Source organism: Pantherophis guttatus, chromosome 6 (assembly GCF_059756535.1).
Source record: "Pantherophis guttatus breed Tessera chromosome 6, ASM5975653v1, whole genome shotgun sequence".
NCBI lineage: Eukaryota > Metazoa > Chordata > Lepidosauria > Squamata > Colubridae > Pantherophis > Pantherophis guttatus.
Window position 1 is genome coordinate 41,952,388 of NC_142068.1, and position 22,942 is coordinate 41,975,329.

The 22,942-nt window shown below is 37.7% G+C and overlaps 1 protein-coding gene across 17 annotated transcripts in view; it reads right to left on the minus strand.

Annotated features, from left to right (window-relative positions):
* Positions 1 to 22,942, minus strand: part of STAG1 (STAG1 cohesin complex component) — a 192,791-nt gene that overhangs the window by 63,864 nt on the left and 105,985 nt on the right. For all 17 annotated transcript variants that reach the window (XM_060682836.2, XM_087872159.1, XM_087872154.1 and 14 more), the window contains 3 exons: positions 14,590 to 14,754; positions 8,517 to 8,613; positions 1,328 to 1,404 (listed from right to left, as the gene is read on the minus strand). In XM_060682836.2, the coding sequence (XP_060538819.1) occupies positions 1,328 to 1,404; positions 8,517 to 8,613; positions 14,590 to 14,754 (339 nt within the window). The remainder of the gene's footprint in view (positions 1 to 1,327; positions 1,405 to 8,516; positions 8,614 to 14,589; positions 14,755 to 22,942) is intronic.

The following is a 22,942-nucleotide window of genomic DNA, read 5'->3' on the forward strand; positions in this document are numbered from 1 at the left end:
TGAGGCTGTCGAGGCAAGGAGAGGTCAGGCACCCTAACACTAGACCTGAGTGACGTCAAGTTGGCCTTGCCCACCCAGTCACATGAACACAAAGACAGGACCACCCAGTCACATGACCATCAAACCATGCCCACCATCACATGACCAGTGGTGGGATTCAGCCAGTTCGCACCACTTCGGGAGAACCGGTTCTTAACATTCTGAGCAGTTTGGCACACTGGTTGTTGGAAGAAATGATTAGGGCAGAGAACCGGTTGTTAAATTACCTGAATCCCACCACTGCACATGACCATCAAGCCACGTCCACAAAATAAGCCACGCCCACAGAACCGTAGCATAAATTTTTGGAACCTACCACTGTATTTGATGTGTTATCCTACAAAAATATACACTTTAGTCTCAGAGGATAAGGATAGTACCTCAATGGGTTGTTTTCAAAACACATTTTAAAACAGCAGCAGGGTCTTCTTTAAGACAAGACAAGATAAGCAACTTTGATGAGTGGTGGCAGTGGTATAGAAATGTCACAGAGTGCCTCTAGCAAAACAAAATATAGGGGCCTTCATGCAATCTATGTATGTTTACTGAAAAATAAATAAGCTAACTATATAGAAATTAATGAGACTATACTAAATTTTACACATTACATCATTAAAGTTATTTTCAAAATATTTGAATTAATTTGTGTTCACAACTTTCGGTTTATTATGTAAGAAAATACTGTAAGTATGATACAATAAATACATATTTTATATACCAAATACGTAGTCTGCAATTTTAATTACAGAAGTCGTTGATATATTCTTTAATTGCTGCCAGAATAGTATAGAATAATAACTTTATTGTCACTTTAAATGTACACTGATCGGAATACATTAAAATGAAATTTCATTGCATACAGCTCTCAAAGGTCTTTATTTCTTCAAAATAATGCTTGAATTTCCTTTCCCACTCCTAAATTTTGTTCCTCTTTTAATATTCTACAAATACAAAGTATTTGTATTGTCAGGTGCAATACAGGGTTACGGTAGAGTGAAACTAGTTTAATTTCAAGCAATTTCAAAAAAACCTACTGAAATTTAAGTTTAAATATTTGTCACTGAAATCAGTCTGACATCAAAGTTCTGTGCCAGTCAATATATCTGGATAACAAATGCTCACTTCTCTTTAAGAGTTTGTTCCTTTTTCTTTTTTTTACTTACAAGGATGTATAATTATGTTTTCATACAATATACCTCCTTAAATAATTTGATTGCACAATAACATTCCCTATGTGTCCAATTTTAGTGAAGCTTAAAACATATTTTGTGTATGTCCAGTACTATACCTCATCAAATTCTTCAGTCATTTTCCTGATAATTTCTGCATTTTGCATGTTTCTAAACATTTCAATCCGCACAGTTCCTGAAATAAAGTATAAACATATTTTATAATATTTAAATATATCTTTATTTTGAACACACACAAACATGTTAAAGAACATAATGGCAAATGAGTAAACATATAAGATTTTCTTTCTCTATTTACATTTAGCGGTCAAGTATAAAATTTGATGTTATTGCTCTGTTTTTCTAGAAGAGACTGATAGTTCCTGACCAAAGAGCAGATGGCAGCTGTGACCAGACCTTTGTAAATCTATTTTTGTGTGCCAACTGCATTCATTCCTGAACCATGCCTTAATAACACTGCCCTTGAAAACTACCTGCAAACTTTATTTGATCCAGAATGTAGCAATGTGAATATGACAAGAATTGTTTGAGTTAAGTGAAAACACTTTTGTTACAAAATGCAATAAATTATATTGTGGAATTATTTGTTTTATTTAACAAACGGATCATTGCCCATCTTAATCATGTAACTCTTGTGGCTAAAACGGATAAAAATAAAAACATAATAAAAAGTATCAAAAAAAGAAGTAAATTATGTTAATGATAAGTACAAAAAAGGAATTTTGGTGCAATGATGAAATGAAAGACACTGTGGATGAGAAAAAATGTGTAAAATGTATAAAAATGTATTAAATGGATAAAAATGAATGTGACATGAGTATGTAAGATAGCTACAAAAATATAGGAGGAGGGATTTAAATTTAAAAGAGGAGGGAATTGAACTTGAATGGTGGGCATATCTCCAACTACAATCAAAATATACGAAGGATAAAAAAGATTGGGGCATAAAAACAGAGTTAACAGAATTTGATAAAATTTTTATTAAGAACAGACAAGAAAGCAATAAGGAAAATATATCATTATTTATTGGAACAAGACAAGTTAAAAGAACAGGTAAAAGAAACTAGGATAATTTGGAGCAAATATTTTGGCTATAATATTGATCCAGACAAGTGGCAGGATCTTTGGGAAAGAAACATATAAATTACCTTAGCTACTACATACAAAGAAAATTTGTACAAGATGTTTTATAGGTGGCATCACCCACCCACAAGATTAGCAAAAATAAACAAAAAACATTCATCGATGTGTTGGAAGTGTGAGGCAGTGCCAGGGACCTTTTATCACATGTGGTGGGAGTGCCCATAAGTCGAAAAATTCTGGCACCAGGTAAGACAATGGATAGAGGAGATACTAATGCAAAATATAGAAGCAAAACCGGAATTCTTTCTACTGGGTATTATTGAGGGCAAATACAACAAGAGCACAATTTACCTAATGTTACACATTCTAACAGCAGCAAGACTAGCTTTTGCACAAAAATGGAAAAACAAAGAGACCCCCACAGAAGAAGAAGTGTTAGCTAAAATATTAATTTGCACAGAAATGGACAGACTGACCTTGGAACTTAAAGATAAGAATGAATCAGAGTATTATGAAATCTGGAACAAATTTTATGATTGGCTGGCAAGGAGGAGAAATGCTATGATATAAGACCATTGACAAGTAAAATGCTTGAAAGTTTTTATGCTAATTTGTTATGATAGATACAATTGAATTAGATATCAAAATAATCTATGTGGATGAAAGAATATTTGTATTTGAAATGTGATAATTAGTGTAAATATGTATAGAGATAAAGAAGTGTATTAATTATATGACAAAATTCAATGAAAATCTTTAAACTGGAGATGCCACGCTATGTCCATTGTTTTTAATTTGTATTATAAATAAAAAACTTTTTATATATAAAAAAAGGAATGAAATTATCCATTGTTTATAAGGAATGTTTATTATGATGTAAGAACTTTCTTATTGAATACTGATAACCCTGGTATGCAGAGGATGCTGTTGGCTAAGAATGAATTGTAGGGAAATTTTGTCTGCCTTGCACAACAATGATGTGGATTGAATATGTATGCACTGCAAAAAGGAGTGGTTCTTTTCCATTTTATTTTCTCTATCAAACATGATTGCAAATTATGGGAAATTAGAGCAAGTAGACAAATATATGTTGCTGGTACAATGTTTATCAATGATAGGAAAATGAATGAATATTAAGATGTGAAAATACTGGCAGAAAGGTGGCAAATCTGTTCTATTTGTCAAGAGAAGCAAAAATAACTGCATGTGATTCCAGCCAATCTGTCATATTGATGTGAAAGATAAGAATGTCAGGAGAAACAAAAATGCAGTGAGAATAAATTGCTTAAGAAATATTTAATAACAAAATCAGAGCTATAGTTAGGAATAAATGGTACTACAAGTCATCGTCAACTTATTTGTTTAGTGACTGCTTGAAGTTACTACGGCACTGGAAAAAGTGACATGACTGTTTTTTACTTATGATCATTATAGTATCCTTGTGGTCACAGGTTTATGACAGTTGCAGTGTCCTAGAGTCATGTGATCACCTTTTTCAACCTTCTGACAAGCAAAGTCAATGAGGAAGCCAGACTCACTTAATAACCATATTACTAACTTAACAACTGCAGTGATTCACTATGGCAAGAAAGGGTGTAAAATGGGGCAAAACTCACTTAACTCTCTTGCATAGCAGTGGAGATTTTGTAAATAAATGTGGAAAACAAACTAAAGTTTGGGAAAAACAAATGTTGGGGTTAACCTATTTTGGCTATATGAGCAGGGGGGAAAAATATGAAAAGTTATATGGTTTAACCGCTAATCGTAGGATAATCCTGGTAGGATTGAAACAGCTGATAAAAGGAGACAGTACTAAGTGTCAAAATTCTGTAAATTATTAAAAAAAAGTTTTGTGAACAAAATTTCTAATTTATGAAAAATTAGTCATGCCAGATCAACCTCATTGTTTTTATGGAATGACCAATTTAGTTGACCATGAAAATGTAAGAGACATAACATATCCTGATTTCAGTATAAGTGTTTGACAGTTTTCATGAAAGTTCAGTAGCCTGGATCATACTACCATTAGATGGACGCAGAGCTCGCTGAACAATTATACCACCAAATGACTGTCCATCAATGGCTCTTCAGCATCCAATGGGAAACAGAGTATTGCATGGTTCCATTTTAGACAATATGCTGTTAAACATATTTTTACATGATCTGGGTGAGGGGGTAATAAAATAGGATTATATAATTTGCAGATGACACAGTGGTAGGGGAATAGCAGGCATGTAAAAGAACAGATAACACAGCCTCCAGGTACCAGGATAAGATGGTTATGATATTGCTTAATTTGCAAATGGTAGAGATTTACAACTGGATATCATCAGCATGTTTCACCCCAATGAAACAAAAGTGTTTATCCCATAGACTCATGTAGATGTCAAAAAGGAAACGACAAAGCACCAAACTCTGTAGCACCCTACCTAGTAGTAGAGGCTGAGGGCGGGACCTCTCCTACCCAATCATCTTTGACTGGAATCGACCCTGAGGGAAAGAGGTGAACCAGCTGAATACTGTGCCACCCACCTCCAGTCCTCTGAGTTGATCCAGAAGGATACCATAGTAAACAGTATTGAAAGTCACCAAAAGGACAAGTTTAGCTTTGTCCAATATCGTGGGTCCAGCGAAATCTTTTTAAGAAGAAAGCAAATAGCAGTCTCTTTAAGAGACGAAGGAATAACCCCGTCACTCAAAGAAGAATTAACACTACCAGAACCCACTAACATTCCTCAGGCTACTTTAACTAGCCAGGAGGGACATGGATCTAAAAAGTAGGTGGTTGCAGTCACAGTCCTAAGAACCCTGTTCACTTCCTCAGGTACAACAGGTTCAAACCAGATAACCAGGCAAGACTCTTCTCTAGGCATCTCCTCTGGACCTGCGACAAAGCCAGTGTCCAACTGGGAATGAAACTGAGTGACATTATCTGACAGATGTTATGCAAATTCTTCTGCATGCCCCTGTAAGAGGATCGTAATGCCCCTTATCCAGAGGGCCTATGTCACCCAAAACAGGACTGTGGATGCATTAAGGATGAAATACTGGTGCTTCATGGCCCTTGCTGCCACAAGATAAGCCTTAATAGCAGCTCTAACCTGCATTTGGTTGAGTTTGTTGAGCACTAATGGAACTCAAGAGGTCTCTTCTCCCATTTCAGCTCCCTCCTCTGTAAACCACAGAGGGTGACAGAATCCTCCAGAGGAAAGAATTTACACAGGTATAATCCAATCTAAGGTCTCAGCTGCCCCATTATTTCAAGCGGCAACCAAAGCCTCAGATGGACCATACGGCAAACCAAAATGGATAACCCCCAACTCCCTCTGAAGCGGCTCAGGGTCCATCAGTTGCTGGAGGTGGACCAATCTAATGATCCAACTTCTATGCAATAGGAGGTGACACAAGAGGAACCTGTGGTAATCAAGGAGAGAACTGTCCATGACAAAAGAAACACCAAAAGCTCCCCCAGTTTCAGATCACATTGCCAATGATTCGAAAGAACATCAGATCTGGAGGGTGAATATTATCTTGAATTGAGCTTGAATGACCTAAGATAGGACCATGGCTAAGATAGGACCATAAACTCCCAAGCCACCTCAGATTCCACTCAGAAGCAAGGCAGTGCCCCAGAACTGTAAGCCTGGGAAACTCCAGTGCCAATCTAGAAATGGTGTCAACGAACTCAGGCAGGGAAGATTGTTATGCAACAGGGAGGTTGGTACAAGAGCAACAATCTCCACTGATCCCTACAGCCCAGTTTAAGAAACAAGATCTCACAACTAGTGTCCTGCAAAGCAGGGCTCTGGAACGCCTTAAGAATTTCCTTAATAACAAATAACATACCCTGACTCCTGCCCTGGAATCTGGTGGAAACTCAGCTGGGCAGATTTCGGAAAGGGCAACCCCCGCTTTCAGAACTCAGCCAGGTCTTGGTAACACATGCTAGGTCAGCCTTCGTCCACAATCAAATCACAGATGAGGGGAGCCTAATTACAAATCAACCTGACATTCAGTAGGAGCAACCAGAGGCAAGGGTTGCATAAAAGTGGCAAGAAAACTTTTAAAGTAACATTTTATGTGATTTTTTTAAAAAAAATATTCTATTTGCATTATGATTTCCCAACTCTTTCCCTCCCCAGGTCAATTTCTTTTTCAATTATTACAGGTACAATCGCTACATAGTAAAAGTTAAGCATGACATCTTTCTGCAAATTGAAATATATATTACATAGTTTTCTGGAGATTCAAAAAAGGAAAATAGCAACATGATAGGTACAAAAATTTAGATACACTTTCTATCAGTCTTTTTTAACATATCTTTGGCAGAAATTAACAGTTGCCATGTATTGCCTATAAAGTCTAGTTGTGACTGATTCTAGGGAGTGCTGCTCATTTCCGATTCTCAGCCAAAGTATGTGAGAGACACTTTCATACATTCCAGTAGCTGAGAGTGTCTGAGAGACAATTTCATCATCATGTGGCCAGCCTTAAAATACAGACCACAGTAACCTTCCTGCTGAAGCAGTACCTATTTATCTACTTCATTTGCATGCTTTTAAACTGCTATTTGGCAGGAGTTGGGGCAAGTAATGGGAGCTCATCTTGTCATATGGCACTCAGGTCTTGAATCCGAGTTGGCTGTTGGCTTTCCAGCTAACTAACTGAAAGCCCAGCATCTTAACTGCTGAACCATCAATAATCTTTTAATTCTTGCTTTTGGAATCTTCTCCCATTTTCCTAATTCAGAAATATTTTAGATTTCTTTGTACATAACTAACTTTGTGGCTTGTCAATACACACATAGGATAATAGTATATTATAATTGAAATCACAGATACCACTAGCTTATTGAATGCAATGGATACATAAGTGGCAAAAAGGAGTAGTAGTAGTAGTAGTAGTAGTAGTAGTAGTAGTAGTAGTAGTTGTTGTTTATTGGCTTGTTCTTGATTTCTTTAAGAACCATACCAAAAACACTAACTAAGCCAGAGAGGAGAATCCCCAAAATTCTCTTGTACAGATAAGAGTTACTGAGTATATGATTATATGACAACTAGGATGTGTTGGTTTTTTTGCTTTTATATATTCAAAAATTAGATTTCTTTAGTTTCAATATTCTCCTATATATTAGATTGGAACTGGTGCATGAAACTTTTTCAAAGTTACTTTCTTTGCACTTAGATTTACATTTGGATAAAATATTACTCTAAACAAACTTGCTTGGAACATAGGCTGAGATGTATATCTACATAATTGTAACAAATATTGTCTCATTTCCAGAGACAATATTAATTAATTAATATTAATTTCTGAGTTAATTTACTGAGCTACTTGTGAGACTAATTTACTTCAGTGAAATGACTTTTGTTGTACATTATATTAGGTAATATTATGACAATTGTTAAATACTGTAAGAAGCAAGACAAACAAGAAATAAGGGAAAGTGAAGAAACTAAAATCACATTGATTTGTTTATAACAGAAAAGACTAAGGATCAAGTTTAAATGACAAAGCAGAAATGGCAAAGGCACTGTAAAGAGGTTAAAATGAATTTATGGGAAAATTTGTAATAAATAAATAAATAAATACAGATTTTCTATATTTAGTCTTATTTTGATCTTGCCATGTTTATACTATTTTGTTTAGAAAATCGTATCTCCAGAATTAATGGAAGAACTTTTGATAAATATCGTTTCAAACACTGAATATCAATTAACATATTTAGATTAATCCTGGTTCATTATTTAGAGTCAAACGCTCCAATTTATTTTAACAAAGATTATCTGCATTTCAAAGCTAAAGCAGCACAGTGATCTTTTCATACATTTAAAAAGTGTCCTAATTTTAGTTCTAACAAATGTATCCTTCATATCAGGATAAATAATATGGTTCCAGAATATAATGTGAAAGGATATGTTGGATGTTATATTAGAAATTACTAGTTCATAATTCCTGCAACAATAATAGTATGTTACTTTTAAAAAAGTCTTTCCATTTTAAAAAGTAGGGATGACATCACAGAAGTGTTTCTTTTCCCTAATGTTCTTCAAATACTGTCATTTTATTTATTTTATTGCACATATATTTTTTAGATTTTTGAAGCAGTCATTTTTTAATTGTAAACAAGTTTTCTAATTCACATTATACATGTAAGGAATACATAGAACCACAGTAGTTTTATAATACTTTTACGCCTTTTACCTCGGCATCCTGAACAGTGGATGAAGAAGTTGATTAAATCCAGCAATGCTATATCCCTGTCTTGCTTATACAATTCAATCCAGTCATCTACCACGGACTGTCAAAGAGAGAGAACAGTCAGAATTCAAGACAGAATTCAACACTTCATCATACTACATATAAATAACACTCAATTTTCACCAGTGATTTCAAATATGTGTTAAATCTCATTCTGTGATTTATTAAATATATCATAGATAAACAGCCAGGAGTTTATTACCAGAATTTCTGAAAAATCCTGACTGAGTAGGAAAATAAATACCATAAAATAGTACCTTCAACACTCTTCTGTAGCAATGTGTTTCAAAAAGATGACATAATTAACTGAGGTGAATGGTTTTTTTAACATCAGTGCAGATAGTCCTCAATTTACAATCATTTGTTCAGTGATCATTTGAAATTATAGTGCTGAACAAAAAAATTTATAACCTATGCCTCAAGTTATGGCTGTTGCAGTTTATGCAGTTTATGCCCCCCTGCAGACATTCTATCAAAATTTGGATGCTTGGAAACCTGCTCACACTTATGATTTACATACTCTTCCATCTGGCTATCTCCCTCCCCAATCTGTGCCTATTTGGGCCTTACCATCCTGCCTTGCTGGGAGAAGCTGGCTTACTGGGGTAGGTAGTCAACCTACCTTTTAGCCTCTTGCAACCAGAAGATGGGGAGACAACTAGCACTGACCAGGGAGGAAGGTTAGTGTTCTAACCATTGATGGTGTTTGCAAAAGAATGAAGCCAGCTGGCAGTCAACAGACTGCAGGCCTCTCCTAGTTCTTGGCTTGACTTTGGAAATGAAGGAAGCCAAAAGAAAAAAAAACTTTGCAAAGGCAGCGAGGGTTCAGCATGTGAAGACATGGCAGATGGTGAGTCCTTAAAGGGAGTCAGCTAGGTAACAAAAAGTTGAGCTCTCATAGCCATTGCCAAGTATTTTGTTCGGCTCTCCACAAAAACCACCCTCTGAAGGATTTTGTTTCCTTCATCCTTCTCTTTTTTAAATTAAATTCCCAGGATATTCTTTTTTTTTCTACTCTTCAGCCTGCCAGTCACTCATCAATCTAAGCTATTTACAGATTTTGTCACCCTCTTTCCAGTGTGTATAATAAATTTAACAAATTAAGTTAAATTTACTTGAGAAGCAATCAAGGCTTCTCATGGCTTGTTTGGAAGCCTTGGAGCCTCTTCAACACAGGATTGGAGCACTTGGCTCTAATCTAGCTGGACTCTTCCTCTGCTGGGCTGTTTTTTGTTTTGTAAAACTTCTTGCTGCTTCCCTGCGTTCTTTTCAGACCCAGCTGGGTTGTAGGCCTCCCAGGGCTCTCCACCCAAGCACTTTGTATTCTGATTAATGACCTGTGTAGTCACTTAACAATCACACTTCAGAAAGCCAGGATGCTGTTGTAAAATCAAGTCAGGTCACGTGGTAACTTGACTTACAACCATAATTTGGGGTTCAACTGTAGTTGCAAGCCAAGGACTATCTGTACCTAAGGTGTACTAGATTTTATGTGCTTTGCAATACAACCAGTCCTCTACTTACAACCATTCATCCAGCAACAATTCATATTTATGACAGTGCCTAAAAATGAACTTCTGACCCGTACTTGAAGCCACTGCAGCACCCCCACACTCATGTGATTAAAATTCAGGCCCTTGGCAGCCCACCCATACTAATGACTATAAGGGGCATTGCAATTCTCCCCACCCTCCTATCTCCCCTTCAATCCTCCAATCTATGCATGCCCCATTACTTCTCAAATAGTGCACCTGTTCTCACAAGACCTTAGGAAAACCAGACGTTTCTGGTAGGAACTTGAGAATGGGACATGTAATTTGGACAAGGTATGGGGCACGAAGCTTAGAGAATGGTGCAAGGTGGTCTGCTGTAGCTAGCAGCTGCCTTGCATATAGCCAGATGTGTTTCTTGAGCAGCAGAAGAAAAACAATTAAGATCAGATGGGTGCAGCTGAGGCTTCTATGGGCAGCTGTTGGTTTGTGCTAATCTGCACACAGCCTGCACATGGTCTCCTATGGCTTCTTTCATCTTCCTTCAGCACCTGTACTCCTTACCTGGAGCTCCCTCTGCTTAACAACACACAACACACAATGGTAACTGAGACTGAAATGATGGAGGTTACTAAGTGACACAGTGACAAGACATTTTGCTTTACAACTGCATCATTTAGAGATGAGTACCAATTGTGGTTATAAATCAACAACTTCCTATACTAGATTCTCCCTTGAATTAATCAAAGCCTTCAAATAAATATAGTTGGCAATATCTTGCAGCTAGGTATTAATCCTTCCAGGTAGACCAGTGCTGGAGAGGCAAGGTGAGGATCGAAAAATGTGTAGAGGTGTGTCACAATGAGGGAGGCATGGTGGGACTCGAAAAGGAAAACGGGAGGTGTGTGAGGAAGGTGTGCCAGGTGTGTACAGGGAGAGAGTATGTGGGAGTGCATAAGGGTGCGGGGGAGGTGTGGTAAGATTCAGGGAAAGTGTGCAGGGATGTGTGTGAGGGAGATATGGCAAAGTTTATGGAGGGTGCATCAGTGGCAGGGGAGGCAAGGCGATTCTCGGGGAGAGGTACAAGAGAGGCATGACAAGGGTCAGTGAGATGATGTGGCAAAACTAAGAGTGGGTATACAAGGCTACCTAAATAGGGGAGGAGACAAGGAAAGGCCTAGGGAAGGTAGGTGGTCGTGACAAGTGGCTGGTGTGATGTGAGTACAGAGAGGCTGGGCAGGGTGCACAGGTGGGGGAAAGAGATCAGAGATTTGCCACCTTCCCCATTGACTTTCTGGGGAAGCCAGCAGGGAAATTCACAAATGGCATTCATGTGATGGGCACTGGAACCAACTTTAAGTGCAAACCAGTTGCCAAGAAACCAGCTTACAACCATCTGATCACAGGGATACTGGGATAGCCAACATTCAAAGGACCATTCGTTCAGTACCATCTTAATTTTAAAAAATCATGTTTTCATGTGTTTTATAGTTTTAATATGTCATTTTAACTTTTGATTGGGAGCTGCCCAGAGTTGATTAAAAGATGGGGGAGGGGTGCTATATACGTCAAGGACTACCCCATAAAGCAGCATTCTAGTATTGTATTTCCTATGGTGTCCTGACCTGTGACCCAAAGAAGTAAACGCTCTACTATTGCTATTTGGTGAGGCATCACAGCTTCACATTTGTGAAGATGGCATCTGCTCTTTGGAGCACTCACTTTACTGAAGTATTATTACAGCACCAACAGCAAATGGATTTACAACTCTCAAATAAGAAATCTTTCCAATGCTATGATACAACTAATACAACATTTAGTCCAAGGTCTGCACAGTAAGGTGACTTTTGTTTTGAATCTACTGAAAAAAGGGGTTAGACAAATGGGCACTGCAATAACTGAATCATTTATTATTGGACAGTTTTCATGCATTTTTCAAAAAAAGCTGCATTTGATAATTTAATCAAAAGACCAATAGTCCCAAAGGTCCTTTTTCAAGAGGCAACTGAACTTTCTAGTTTTTCTTTGAAGACGTTTCGCTTCTCATCCTATTCTTGGAAGTTTCTTGGATGAGAAGCAAAATGTCTTCAAAGAAAAACCAGAAACTCTAGTTGCCTCTTGAAATGACCATGACCTGGATGACCGAGAATCTCCATAGATAAAAGACCAATAGGAAATTGTCACCATGTTTAACAGAAAATCAAGATTTTTGCAACTTTAAACATGCTTAATCATATAATTTCTTAATACATATTTTCAAGTATTTCTACTTCTCACTGTTTATCATTTCCTGATCAATTTACTAAACCTCATTGCCACACAGAAAATATTTTACTGATGTTTTTGGGGAGGAGAAGCAACCACATTGCCTCATTGTCAGTATAACTTTACAATCAACTTGAAGCTAGGAGCCCAGACTCCAATAAGTGACCATATCCATAATTTGAAGAAAGGATTTATTTGCCCTTCTAAATCCCCAGCCTTTGTATCCATATTGTTCATCACTACTAATTCATCAAAGATAATTCTTTGAGGAATGTGTATGGTTCCTATAATGTAACCGTTAAATATCACTCCCCAATGCCTTTCTTTTCAGATCTGCTGGCTGGCTTCAGGAGACACTCATTTTCAAAATTGGAGTTACTTATAATTAAATCAGAATGAAAGAAGACCATGGATATTTAATTTCATTTGATATGAGATATGGCAATTTTTAATACAAAGTAATACCTTTTTGCTTAATTGTGGGAAGATCCTTTTCAGATTCAAGTATGAAATATTTTCTGATATGTGTAAATATTTGTGTACATACTGATCTTTTTCAGAAGGTTCATGTCAGCACAGTCAAATATGTGTTACAGTGACTCTGTAAACATAGAATTTTTGCTAAATTGGAAAAGTGAGATTATTTTGTCTCTTTTACTGGATTTCTACAGAAGGAATACAAATGGATTTCATTGAAAGCACCTATAAATTAAGGGTGTCTAGCATTTCTGAGCTTCACAAATTCTTATAAAAAGCTCATTCCTAATTTTCATTCCTACTGAAGTGCCCTTGTACAGGACACAAGGATTGTCTCAAAGAAAGAACCCATGTTCAAATGGTCTAACGAAGAGCAAGCAGTTTCAGAAAGTGAAAGTCCTTTTCTATTCACAGTTGTTCCTTAAACATCACTCCCATCCTTTTGTGATGCAAACAGATGCCTCAGATTTTGCATTAGGAACTGTTCTCCTTGCAGCAAAAGAGATCTCCTGCTGTGTGTATTGTATTCCTAATTGCTTCTCCCAGCTGAACAGAACTAAGATAATAAAGAGTTGCTTGCAATAAAAATTGTGTTCTAGCTGTGGCAGCACAGATTACAAGAATTTGGAAAATTTTGCAAAAGGCATACTCTTTGCAAAATGTTTCATCAGATCAGATGGACACAACTGGTCTTCCATTTCAGTTTTTATATCATTTATAAGCATGCCTCACCAAATAAATTACCAGGTGCACTATAATATAAGCTAAACATCGATTTCCATACTTATCCCTCCTTATATAATCCTGCAGCCAAGCAACTGTGCCCTCCCCAAAATTACATTCTCCAAAAGACTTAAGGACAGGGAAACAGGTTGTGAATCTGTTATATCGAATTACCGGTAGAGTGCAAGACCAGGAAGCATATGTTAAGGTTCAGATGGATGACCTTCAGTGAGATCACTGAGTCTTCATCTTTCTGTATAAATGAAGGGTGGTTGTTCCATAATGAACATTTATCTATTCCCTTTTCTTTAAGGGGAGAGGTACTGTATCTATGTCATGAAGGATGTTTCATGTTATCATATATATTGCCAGGTAAAGATTGTTCAGGGAAAACTGGTTGGTTTGCTTCTCCAATTGTACCACGGGATTCCATGTCACTAGATTTTATCACCCTCGTTTCCCATTTTCAGGGATTTACATCCATTTTGTGGTAGTGGATTTATTACACTATTTCATTCCATATAGGCCTTCCTTTGCCTCAGGTAACTGCAACTTTATTTTAGACCATGCTTTCAGTTAAAAGGACTTTTACAGAAAGTGAATTAATTATGATACACAGGGGAATTAATTATGGAATAGATAAAACCTACAAATCAATTGTAGCTGGCTATTGAGTGGTCCGCATTTTCTTGGAGTCAGAAAATAACATACTTTTGAGAACATAAAAAGCTCAGTTGGATGACACTGCAGATATAGTAATAAAAATCCTCTTTGCCACCATTAACATCCCAGAGTAGGATTGCAACTAGGCTCACTTGACTGACTATATTCAGTCAGACCTGTTTGCTATCACATGTGTTTCATTCATCACTGCACTCATTTCATCACCCAAGCTTTTGGTAAAACAGGAGCGCTGGTTTCATTCTGCTAAAACAAAAAATAATATGCAAAAAAAGCATTTCTGTCAACTATCCAGCCAATTTTTCCATGCAGGAACAAAACATATTCAACATATATAAAATACAGTTAACACAAGTTCCCAAAGGCAACAGTGATTTTACCTGCATAGCACTTTTGCCCATCTTCACAACATCAAACAAAGTAACAGGATCCCCTTCTCCATTCTGCTGAGGATGGCCATTAGCTCTTCCTCGACCTGTTCCTCTAATTCCAGTTTCAGAGCGAAACTTGTCTCCTGGAGTCTTTCGAGGCTTCTTATTGGCAGACTGGGAGATAGAAGATCAGGAGAGACAGCCTTGAGACTCTTACATCATACTTAATATATTATGCTTTTACAAATGATAGTTTTAAAGAACAGTAAAAAATTCTGTTTCAAGTCTCAACATATAAGTCAACAGATTTCAATACAATTTTTACAGTAACATTAGTCTTATCTAAAGTGTAGAAGACTTCAATAAATTTTCGATGTATTTCGATGTATTTTATATTTTATTTCCTAAAATATAAAAAATAGTTTTAAAAAAGAAATCCAAAGCACTGATTACACATGGTGTAATCCAAAATTTAACAGAGGCACTAAACCAGTAATAGAGGTATAACATTTTTGTATGGGGGGAGGGAAGAGAGAATTACAGTTTACAGGATTTACTGTATTTTTCGGAGTATAAGATGCACTTTCCCCTCCCAAAAGTGAGTGAAAATTTCAGTGTGTCTTATAGACTGAATTTGGGCTCCCGAACCCTACGTGTGTCGCGTTTTTGCCCTCCCCAGCCTACAGAAGCATTCTGCAGTTCTCTGCACAGCCCGTTTCGCTAAAAACGGGTGTGTTTTTGGGCTCCCATGCGTTGCATTTTTGCCCTCCCCAGCCCCCAGAAGCACTCTGCAGTATTCTGCACGGCCCAGTTTTGCTAAAAATGGGTGTGTTTTTGGGCTCCCGAACCCCCCCGCGCATAGCATTTTCGCCCTCCCCAGTCCCCAGAAGCACTCTGCAGTGCTCCGCATGGCCTGTTTCTCCCAAACCCTCTATGTGTCATGTTTTTGCCCTCCCCGGCCCCCAGAAGCACTCTGCAGGCCAAAAATGGGCACGTTTTTGACAAAAATGGGATGCACAAGGGTTCGGGGGCCTGCAAAGTGCTTCTAGGGGCCGGGGAGGGTGAAAACGGGATGCACAGAGGCCAAAAACTATTTTTTTCTTATTTTCTTCCTCTAAATCTAGGTGCGTCTTATAGTCCAGTGTGTCTTATAGTCCAAAAAATATGGTACTTAACATTTAGTTAAAAGGCTCTAATGTTAGCTCGCACACATACACACATGTGCACATACACATACTGCAACTCCAACATTCTTTGAGGAAGAACACCTCATAGCCATGCCTAGCCAAGTGAGCAGGTAAGTAAAATTAGTTCTAAGCTCTGTAAATCAACTGCAGACTCATATTCAGAAGAGCACAGTAACAAAGCTAATTTATGAAGAGAAGGTAGAAATTTGTTGACTATGACAAAGCAGAGAGTATGATATGCCGCTTGAGAAGCAGCTACTATTGCTTACTTATTGTTATACCAGAAGTCATTATTAAGAAACTTTGGAGAAACAGATCAGCCAAAGATGATTATATTAAGTTGAGAGCCAGTTTTTTCTAGTGGTTAAGGGACTAGGCTAGAAAGTGGGAGACTGAGTTCAAGTCCTGCTTTAGCCACGAAAACCAGATGGGTGATTTTGGGCCAGTTCACCTCTTCCAGGCCACCTCAAATTTAGTTGCTGTGGGGAACAAAGGCAGCAGCTTCCAGATACTTTTCAAAGGTAGCCCCATGTACAGCACATTGAAGTAGCTCAAATGAGAGATAACCAAGACATAAATGACTGAGAAAGGATTCCCAAACCAGGAAAGGGTACAACTTGCGCACAAAGTTCAGCAAAGGCCTTTCTAGGCATGGCTGCCACCTGCTCCTACAGCAGGAGTCATGAGTCCAGGAGAAATTCCAAATCACACATCTGATTCATCTGGGGTTGTGCAATCCCATCCAAGACCAAAGATGGCAATCATCAAGATAATAGAGATTTGAGGACATTTCTACAGTAACTGCAATCCTCTGGAACACACTACCTCAAAAGTTACATTAAGCCCTCTCCTTTATATTTCACAAGACAGTATGAACAATACCATTTTACAATTTCTTCTGTCCTGCCTGTATTTGTTCATGTTGGATATGTATCAAAGTTATCATTTTAATTTTTTAAATTTTGTGTTTTGTTCATGCTTTGATCGCCAACCAATCTTAATTAAGGAGATTTACAAATACTATAAACAAATGAATTAACTGTCTAGTTAAATCAATTATATTAACATGTATATATGATTGGTCCTGAGTCAGCTACTTAATTACTGTAATTACTGTACATGTCTCACATTTCCTGCACCTGTAGCAACAGCAAAAAATATAACACATATAAAATAACAGTTGTAATTTGTAGTTATAATGTACAGTTGTAATGTAACATTAAAATTTCAAAAATACATAAGACAGCAGAGAATTAACTTATTTAAGCCAAATACTAGTAATAGTTTTACTAAAAACCTATTTACCTGCATATAAGAGATGAAAAATGGGAATAGCTATTGAGTAGCTTCCTGTTATGCATGCTCTGTATAATCAGGCATTCTGATTATATGACTTCATTCTGAATCAGTGGAAGTTTTCAAGCATTCTTCAAAAGCAACTTCATGTATGAAATGCAATTAAAGTATGTTCCGTGTTACTGTACTGATATCACTGCTGACTATGATCTCCCTGATTCAGGATTGAATAAAGGAATATTTTGACCTGTATTAAGTTAAAGATTGTGAGCATCATAAGCACGGTTAATATACAAATATTGTGAAAGGGCTACTGTCATCATGCCTCCAAAGTAACCAATGAATAGCCAGCAAGTTCCATCAGAAATCTATAGCCAAATCAGTGCTAGACAAGAGAGCAAAGATCAGGGTTCTGATCCTATGAAGTAATTTCCACACCAGGTAATCCTGTTAAGCAGTCATAATTCAAGGCATATAATACTAACCGATCACATACATTCACAGAAATAAGGTAGTCTCAAGCAGACTAGCGAAAAGGCTGAAGTAATTACTGTAAAGTATTATTGTTTCATGCAACCATTCCCATTCTGTTTGGTGGAGTGCTTTAAGGTACTGTATGCCTCAATGTACAAAAGCAAAATATTGTCTCAATGTCTCCAATGAAAGCCTTAATGAAAATAAGCTGATTGCACAAAAGACCACCCCAACAACACTGACAGACAAGCCACCAGAATATAAACTGACAGCAAACTGCACTACTTACTAGCACTCATGATGTTACTTAGTTTGGGTAATGAAACATCTGCAAGAAAATGAGCAAGCTGAGAGCACCAAGGAACAAGGGGAAAAAAACTAAAGCATTATTTGCAAGAGACAGAAGATAGTCAGTCCTCACTTATCAACTGCCTCATTCAGCAACTGTTTAAAGTTATGATGATTCTGAAAAAGTAGGCTTATGGCTAACAACTAACAACCACCTCAGTTGGTCCCCAGTGTCCCCATAGCAATGCAATCACCATTTGCAATCTTCATAGCTGGCTTCCATCAAGCAAAGTCAATGGGGAAGCTGGCAGGAAATTACTAATCATCTGATATTGCATTTAATGACCTGTGAATTCCTTAATGAGCACAGCAAAACTGATGTTATGATGTTATAAGTCAGGTGTGGACAGATGACATTTCATTCATTCATGTAGTGATGATGTTGCTGGTTCCAATAGTGATTGGCAAGAGAAAACTACCTGTACAAACAAGAACTTTTTCTGTACAAAGGTAAACATTGGAATCATTAAGAATAATTATTATAAATGCAGGGATTTAGATGGAATACATTTTCCACCAAGCTGCTAAAATTATTGAGTTCTTGGTGCTCTCTGAGCTTGGTTCTTTGCTTTCATTACCCAACCGAGTAACATTGTCCAGTGCTAGTGAATGGAATTTGCTGCCTGTTTATTTACAGTAGCTTGCCCTGCCAGTTTCGTGGCAGTGTGGTTTCCTCCTAATGGTTCCTTGATTGGAATATTATTTTCTGCCTGATTGCCTCATTTTGATCCTTGTTTATTAGTGTTGGCTGCTAGAAGGAATTTATTCTAGTCTTATTTCCTAAGTTTTTTATTGTCTCTTTTGAATGGTGTGCAAATGTGGTTTATCTCTACGTACCGATTCTTCCACTGTTTAAATTTTTACTTCAATACACAAAAACATCTCACCTTTTAATATATCTAGCAATAGAGTTTCTATACGTATAAAGTACAAATATTTATCTAGGAAGGTAGTTGTATGTATTTGATATTACAGCAATGAGTACTGTGTGCTATCATAGAAAAGAAGAGCATGATTAATGATTTTTTTCTAAAATTTCTGCTCCATATCTGATTTAAAGATTAAGCAGCAAGATGGGGAAACAGTGCCTTTGAAATTGCTCATTGACAATTGGATGTTTGACCTTTGGACCATGTATGCATTTGATCAGACCACTTTCAACTGTAACAAGTGACAAGTAACATATTTCTATTCAGATTACAATACAGCAATAATTTGATTTAAAAGACTCCCATGTAGCAGACTGTGAATGCAATAAAAAGCTGTCCACAATTCCTCTTGAAATAAGAGAAGCCTACTGTATCCAAAATAGTTCAGATGGGGCAATAACATTCTCCTTAATTTATCACATTCATACTCTGTACAATCACATCTCACTTAAAAAAACTGCAAGTGACCCAAGCATTTAAATAAAATATCCATGCCATGAACTACCATAAAGCAAACAAATGAATAATTAAAAACAACTGTGTTGTCCTGTCTCTTTCAATAGGCCATCTGGGATGATTCACTTTTGAGTGTTTATGGAAGGCTAGGATATTGGGGCATAATTTAATTTATAAGAGGAAACTCTTCCATAAAACAAGTGTTGTTGTTATTGATAAGCATTTCTTTTATGGAAAGAACCTATGAGCTTCCATCTGAGCCCCAACCCAATATCTTGCAGAGGTGACAGATTATCAACAATTTCTCCTGGAATGCTCAGTCAAATTGGTCCTGCAAGTATCTCAGTGTCAGATTATGCAGGGCTTTATAACAAAACAACCAGTACTTTATTGCAGCTGGAAGCCAACAAATATCCAATGGAAGACTTGGACTACAGGTGTAATATCTTCATAGTAATGAATGCCACCTACTAGTTGGGTTGCTGCACAGGTGAAATTCAGCCGGTTCGCCGAATCGTTAGTAAATTGCTTAGGCCGTTTGGAGAACCAGTTAAAAATAAAGTGCAAGAGAGGTTTCTTTCTTTCTCTCTCCCTCTCCCCCTTCAGTTAATAGCTCCACTTAACAGTTGCAGCTGGAATGCAGCTGATACACACTGAATCAGGTAAATAAACAACAAAGTGACAGGATTAGGGCAGGGAAACCCATCAATCACCCATCTAGGGATGGATTAACCTCTTTCCTTCAGGAAGGAGGACAAGATTACAAACATTTTCATTATAAAGAGTATTAAATAACACTTCTGTGATCAGCTGATACTCCCTGGAGTTCCCAAAGACCTTTTATAGCTCCTGCAGTGTTGGCTACTTCTTGTTTCTTCCTGGGGGAAAAGATACAGGAGGGGACAATGATGCAGCTTAATCATACAGGCCATGAATTTAATGTATGTGTGGTCCAGCCAGCTGTATTGCTTCTGCTGTGAAGCACCCAATTTAGAACATAGAATAATAGAGTTGGAAGGGTTAATGGCTTTTGGCAGAACGCCCAGTCTTTCAAGTAGCCTGAGCAGCTGCTCTTAGTTTCCCTCTCAGCTGCTGTGTTTGCTTTGGGGTTGAATTTTTTTTAAAAAGGGGAATGGCTGTTTTAAGTTTTCTGCATTGTTTTAGTGGTCCCTGGCACTGTGCTTTTGGAGTGTACTTCCCTCACTCTTTTTGAAAGCCTCTAGTGATGGAATACCCAGAACTTCTGAAGGCAAGCTATTCCATTGGATGATTGGTCTCGCCCTTAGGAAATTTCTCCTCAGTCCCAGGTTGCTTCTCTCTTTGGTTAGTTTCCATCCATTGTTTTTTGTCGTGCCTTTTGGTGCTTTGGAAAATAGATTTGACTCCCTCATTTTTGTAGGAGCCCCTCAAATTTTCTGACAGAACAATTAATCAGTGGAACAACTTGTCTCCAGAAGTTGTAAATGCTCCAACACTGGAAGTTTTTAAGAAGAGATTGGATAATCATTTGTCTGAAATGGTGTAGGGTTTCCTGCCTAAGCAGGAGGTTGGACTAGAAGACCTCCAAGGTCTTTTCCAACTCTGTTATTCTATTCTATTCTAAATATTGGAACTGTGCTATTTTATTGTGAGTTGGACTAAAGAGAAATTTCCTAAGGGTGAGACCAATCAAGTTGGCCATGCCCACCCAGTCACATGACCCATTTCCCACAGAAAACACTGGAAGCCACAAAACCTGGGCAGGTGTGGCTTGGGTGTGTGTGTGTGTCATGTGACTGGGTGGGAGTGACATTGAGTTGGCCATGTCCATCCACTGTCACATGACCACCAAGCCACGCCCACAGAACCGGTAGGGAAAATTTTGGATTTCACCACTGGGTTGCTGTATCCTGGGCCAACAGAAATTTCTCAATGGTCTTCAAACACAGTGGTTTTCAATAGAACATACTGCACCAGATGTGGGGGAAGAAGGATTTTTTTCTCTTTTGTTTAGGTGTGTGACATGCAAGCCAGAGTCAAGGCAATTTCCAAATTTTTAACACACCAAGCCCAAAAGGTTGCCATCACTGTTCTAGGATATGGTTAAATGCAGCAAAAGTTACCAAAAGACACAATGTGGCACAACTAAGGATGAATCTTTATTACAGTTAAGCTACTTGAAGCAACTGATTGCTGTCTACCAATGTAAGGGTACTAACTCCTCAAACCTGGAAGAGCCTGTAGTACAGTGGACTAAAGCACTGTTATTAACAGATTAACATCTGCTGCTTGCAATTACTGCAAGTTCAAATCTCACCAGGCTCAAGGTTGACTCAGCCTTCCATCCTTTCAAAGGTAGGTAAAATGAGGACCCAGATTGGGGGGGCAATAAGCTGACTTTGTATAAATATACAAAAGTATGAAGGTTATTGCTTAACGCATTGTAAGCCTCCCTGAGTCTCTGGAGAAGGGCGGCATATAAATTAAAGCAAAAAAACAAAACAAAAACCAACTTCCCTTGTACCAAAACCCCAGAGTGTGCTTCATCTCTAATTCTACCTCTAGTGAACATGTGGATGTTAGCCTGAAACCAGTTCATTTCCAGTACAACTGGAAAAATGAAAGGGGAAACCAAATACAGTAGTTGAAGGACTTCTTGGTGGTTAGACCATGGTGAATTGTACTGATTCACTGTACTCCTGGAGCATAAGAACTAGCCATCAGTTGTTCCAAGGCAGAAAGTCTTAGCAGGTAAGACATATCTGTAAACAATACAGGATTCAATTCAGTTTCCAGTAGCATTAATGAACATATGAACAATGAGCATATACTTGGATTTTGCTGTTTGCATTGGCAATGTCACTGGAATATTTAAATGTTAATGAGTAGTTCTATTAGTTTGGGCTCTCTTATTTCCCAGTTGCCCTGGGAAATCGGACTGCATTATTTACTGCCATACCTGATTGGGAAAATACCTCTTTACAATGATGGTAGTTTGCTGGTGCTGGGAGAATGGGGCTCACTCATCAGTACCTCAGCCAATATAAACAAACTCTATGCATTCTGATTTAACATCTCATGGGCAATAGAGAAACAGATTTTTTCTATTTCTCAGCCGCATAAATACAACATATAAGTTATCAATGTATGGGAAAAGGCATAAAAAAGTGAAACCAAACATTTCCCTTTCTGTCTACACTTGTTTGCAGCTCTTCCATTTATGCCAAAGAAGATAAATACGATCATTTCTGAAGTGTTTTGACAAAGTAGTTAATCCTTTATTTAACCAGACAAGGTCTCTCTAAACAAGTCAATCAACCTGTCTGATTCCAGTTCACACCTTATGCCAACAGTTGAATTCTGTAATACAGGTAGTCCTTGAGTTACAACAGTTCACTTAGCAACTATTCAAAATTACAACAACTCTCATAAAGTGCTTATGACCCGGTCCCAAAATTATAAATGTTACAGCACTACAGCAGTCATCTGTCCTTACCACTGACCACAAAGACACTGCAACAGACCCCCTGCCTATTCCCCCTCCCCCCACATTCTGCCCTGCCAGGTCTCCACAGGTGTTGGGCCTTCTTTGCTAACTCACCAGGTTCCACATGCTCATCCTCACCCTGTCATTGATTGCTCACTTACCTTTCAAAGATCTCCAGAGCTCCAGAACAGGTTGGGCAACATGGC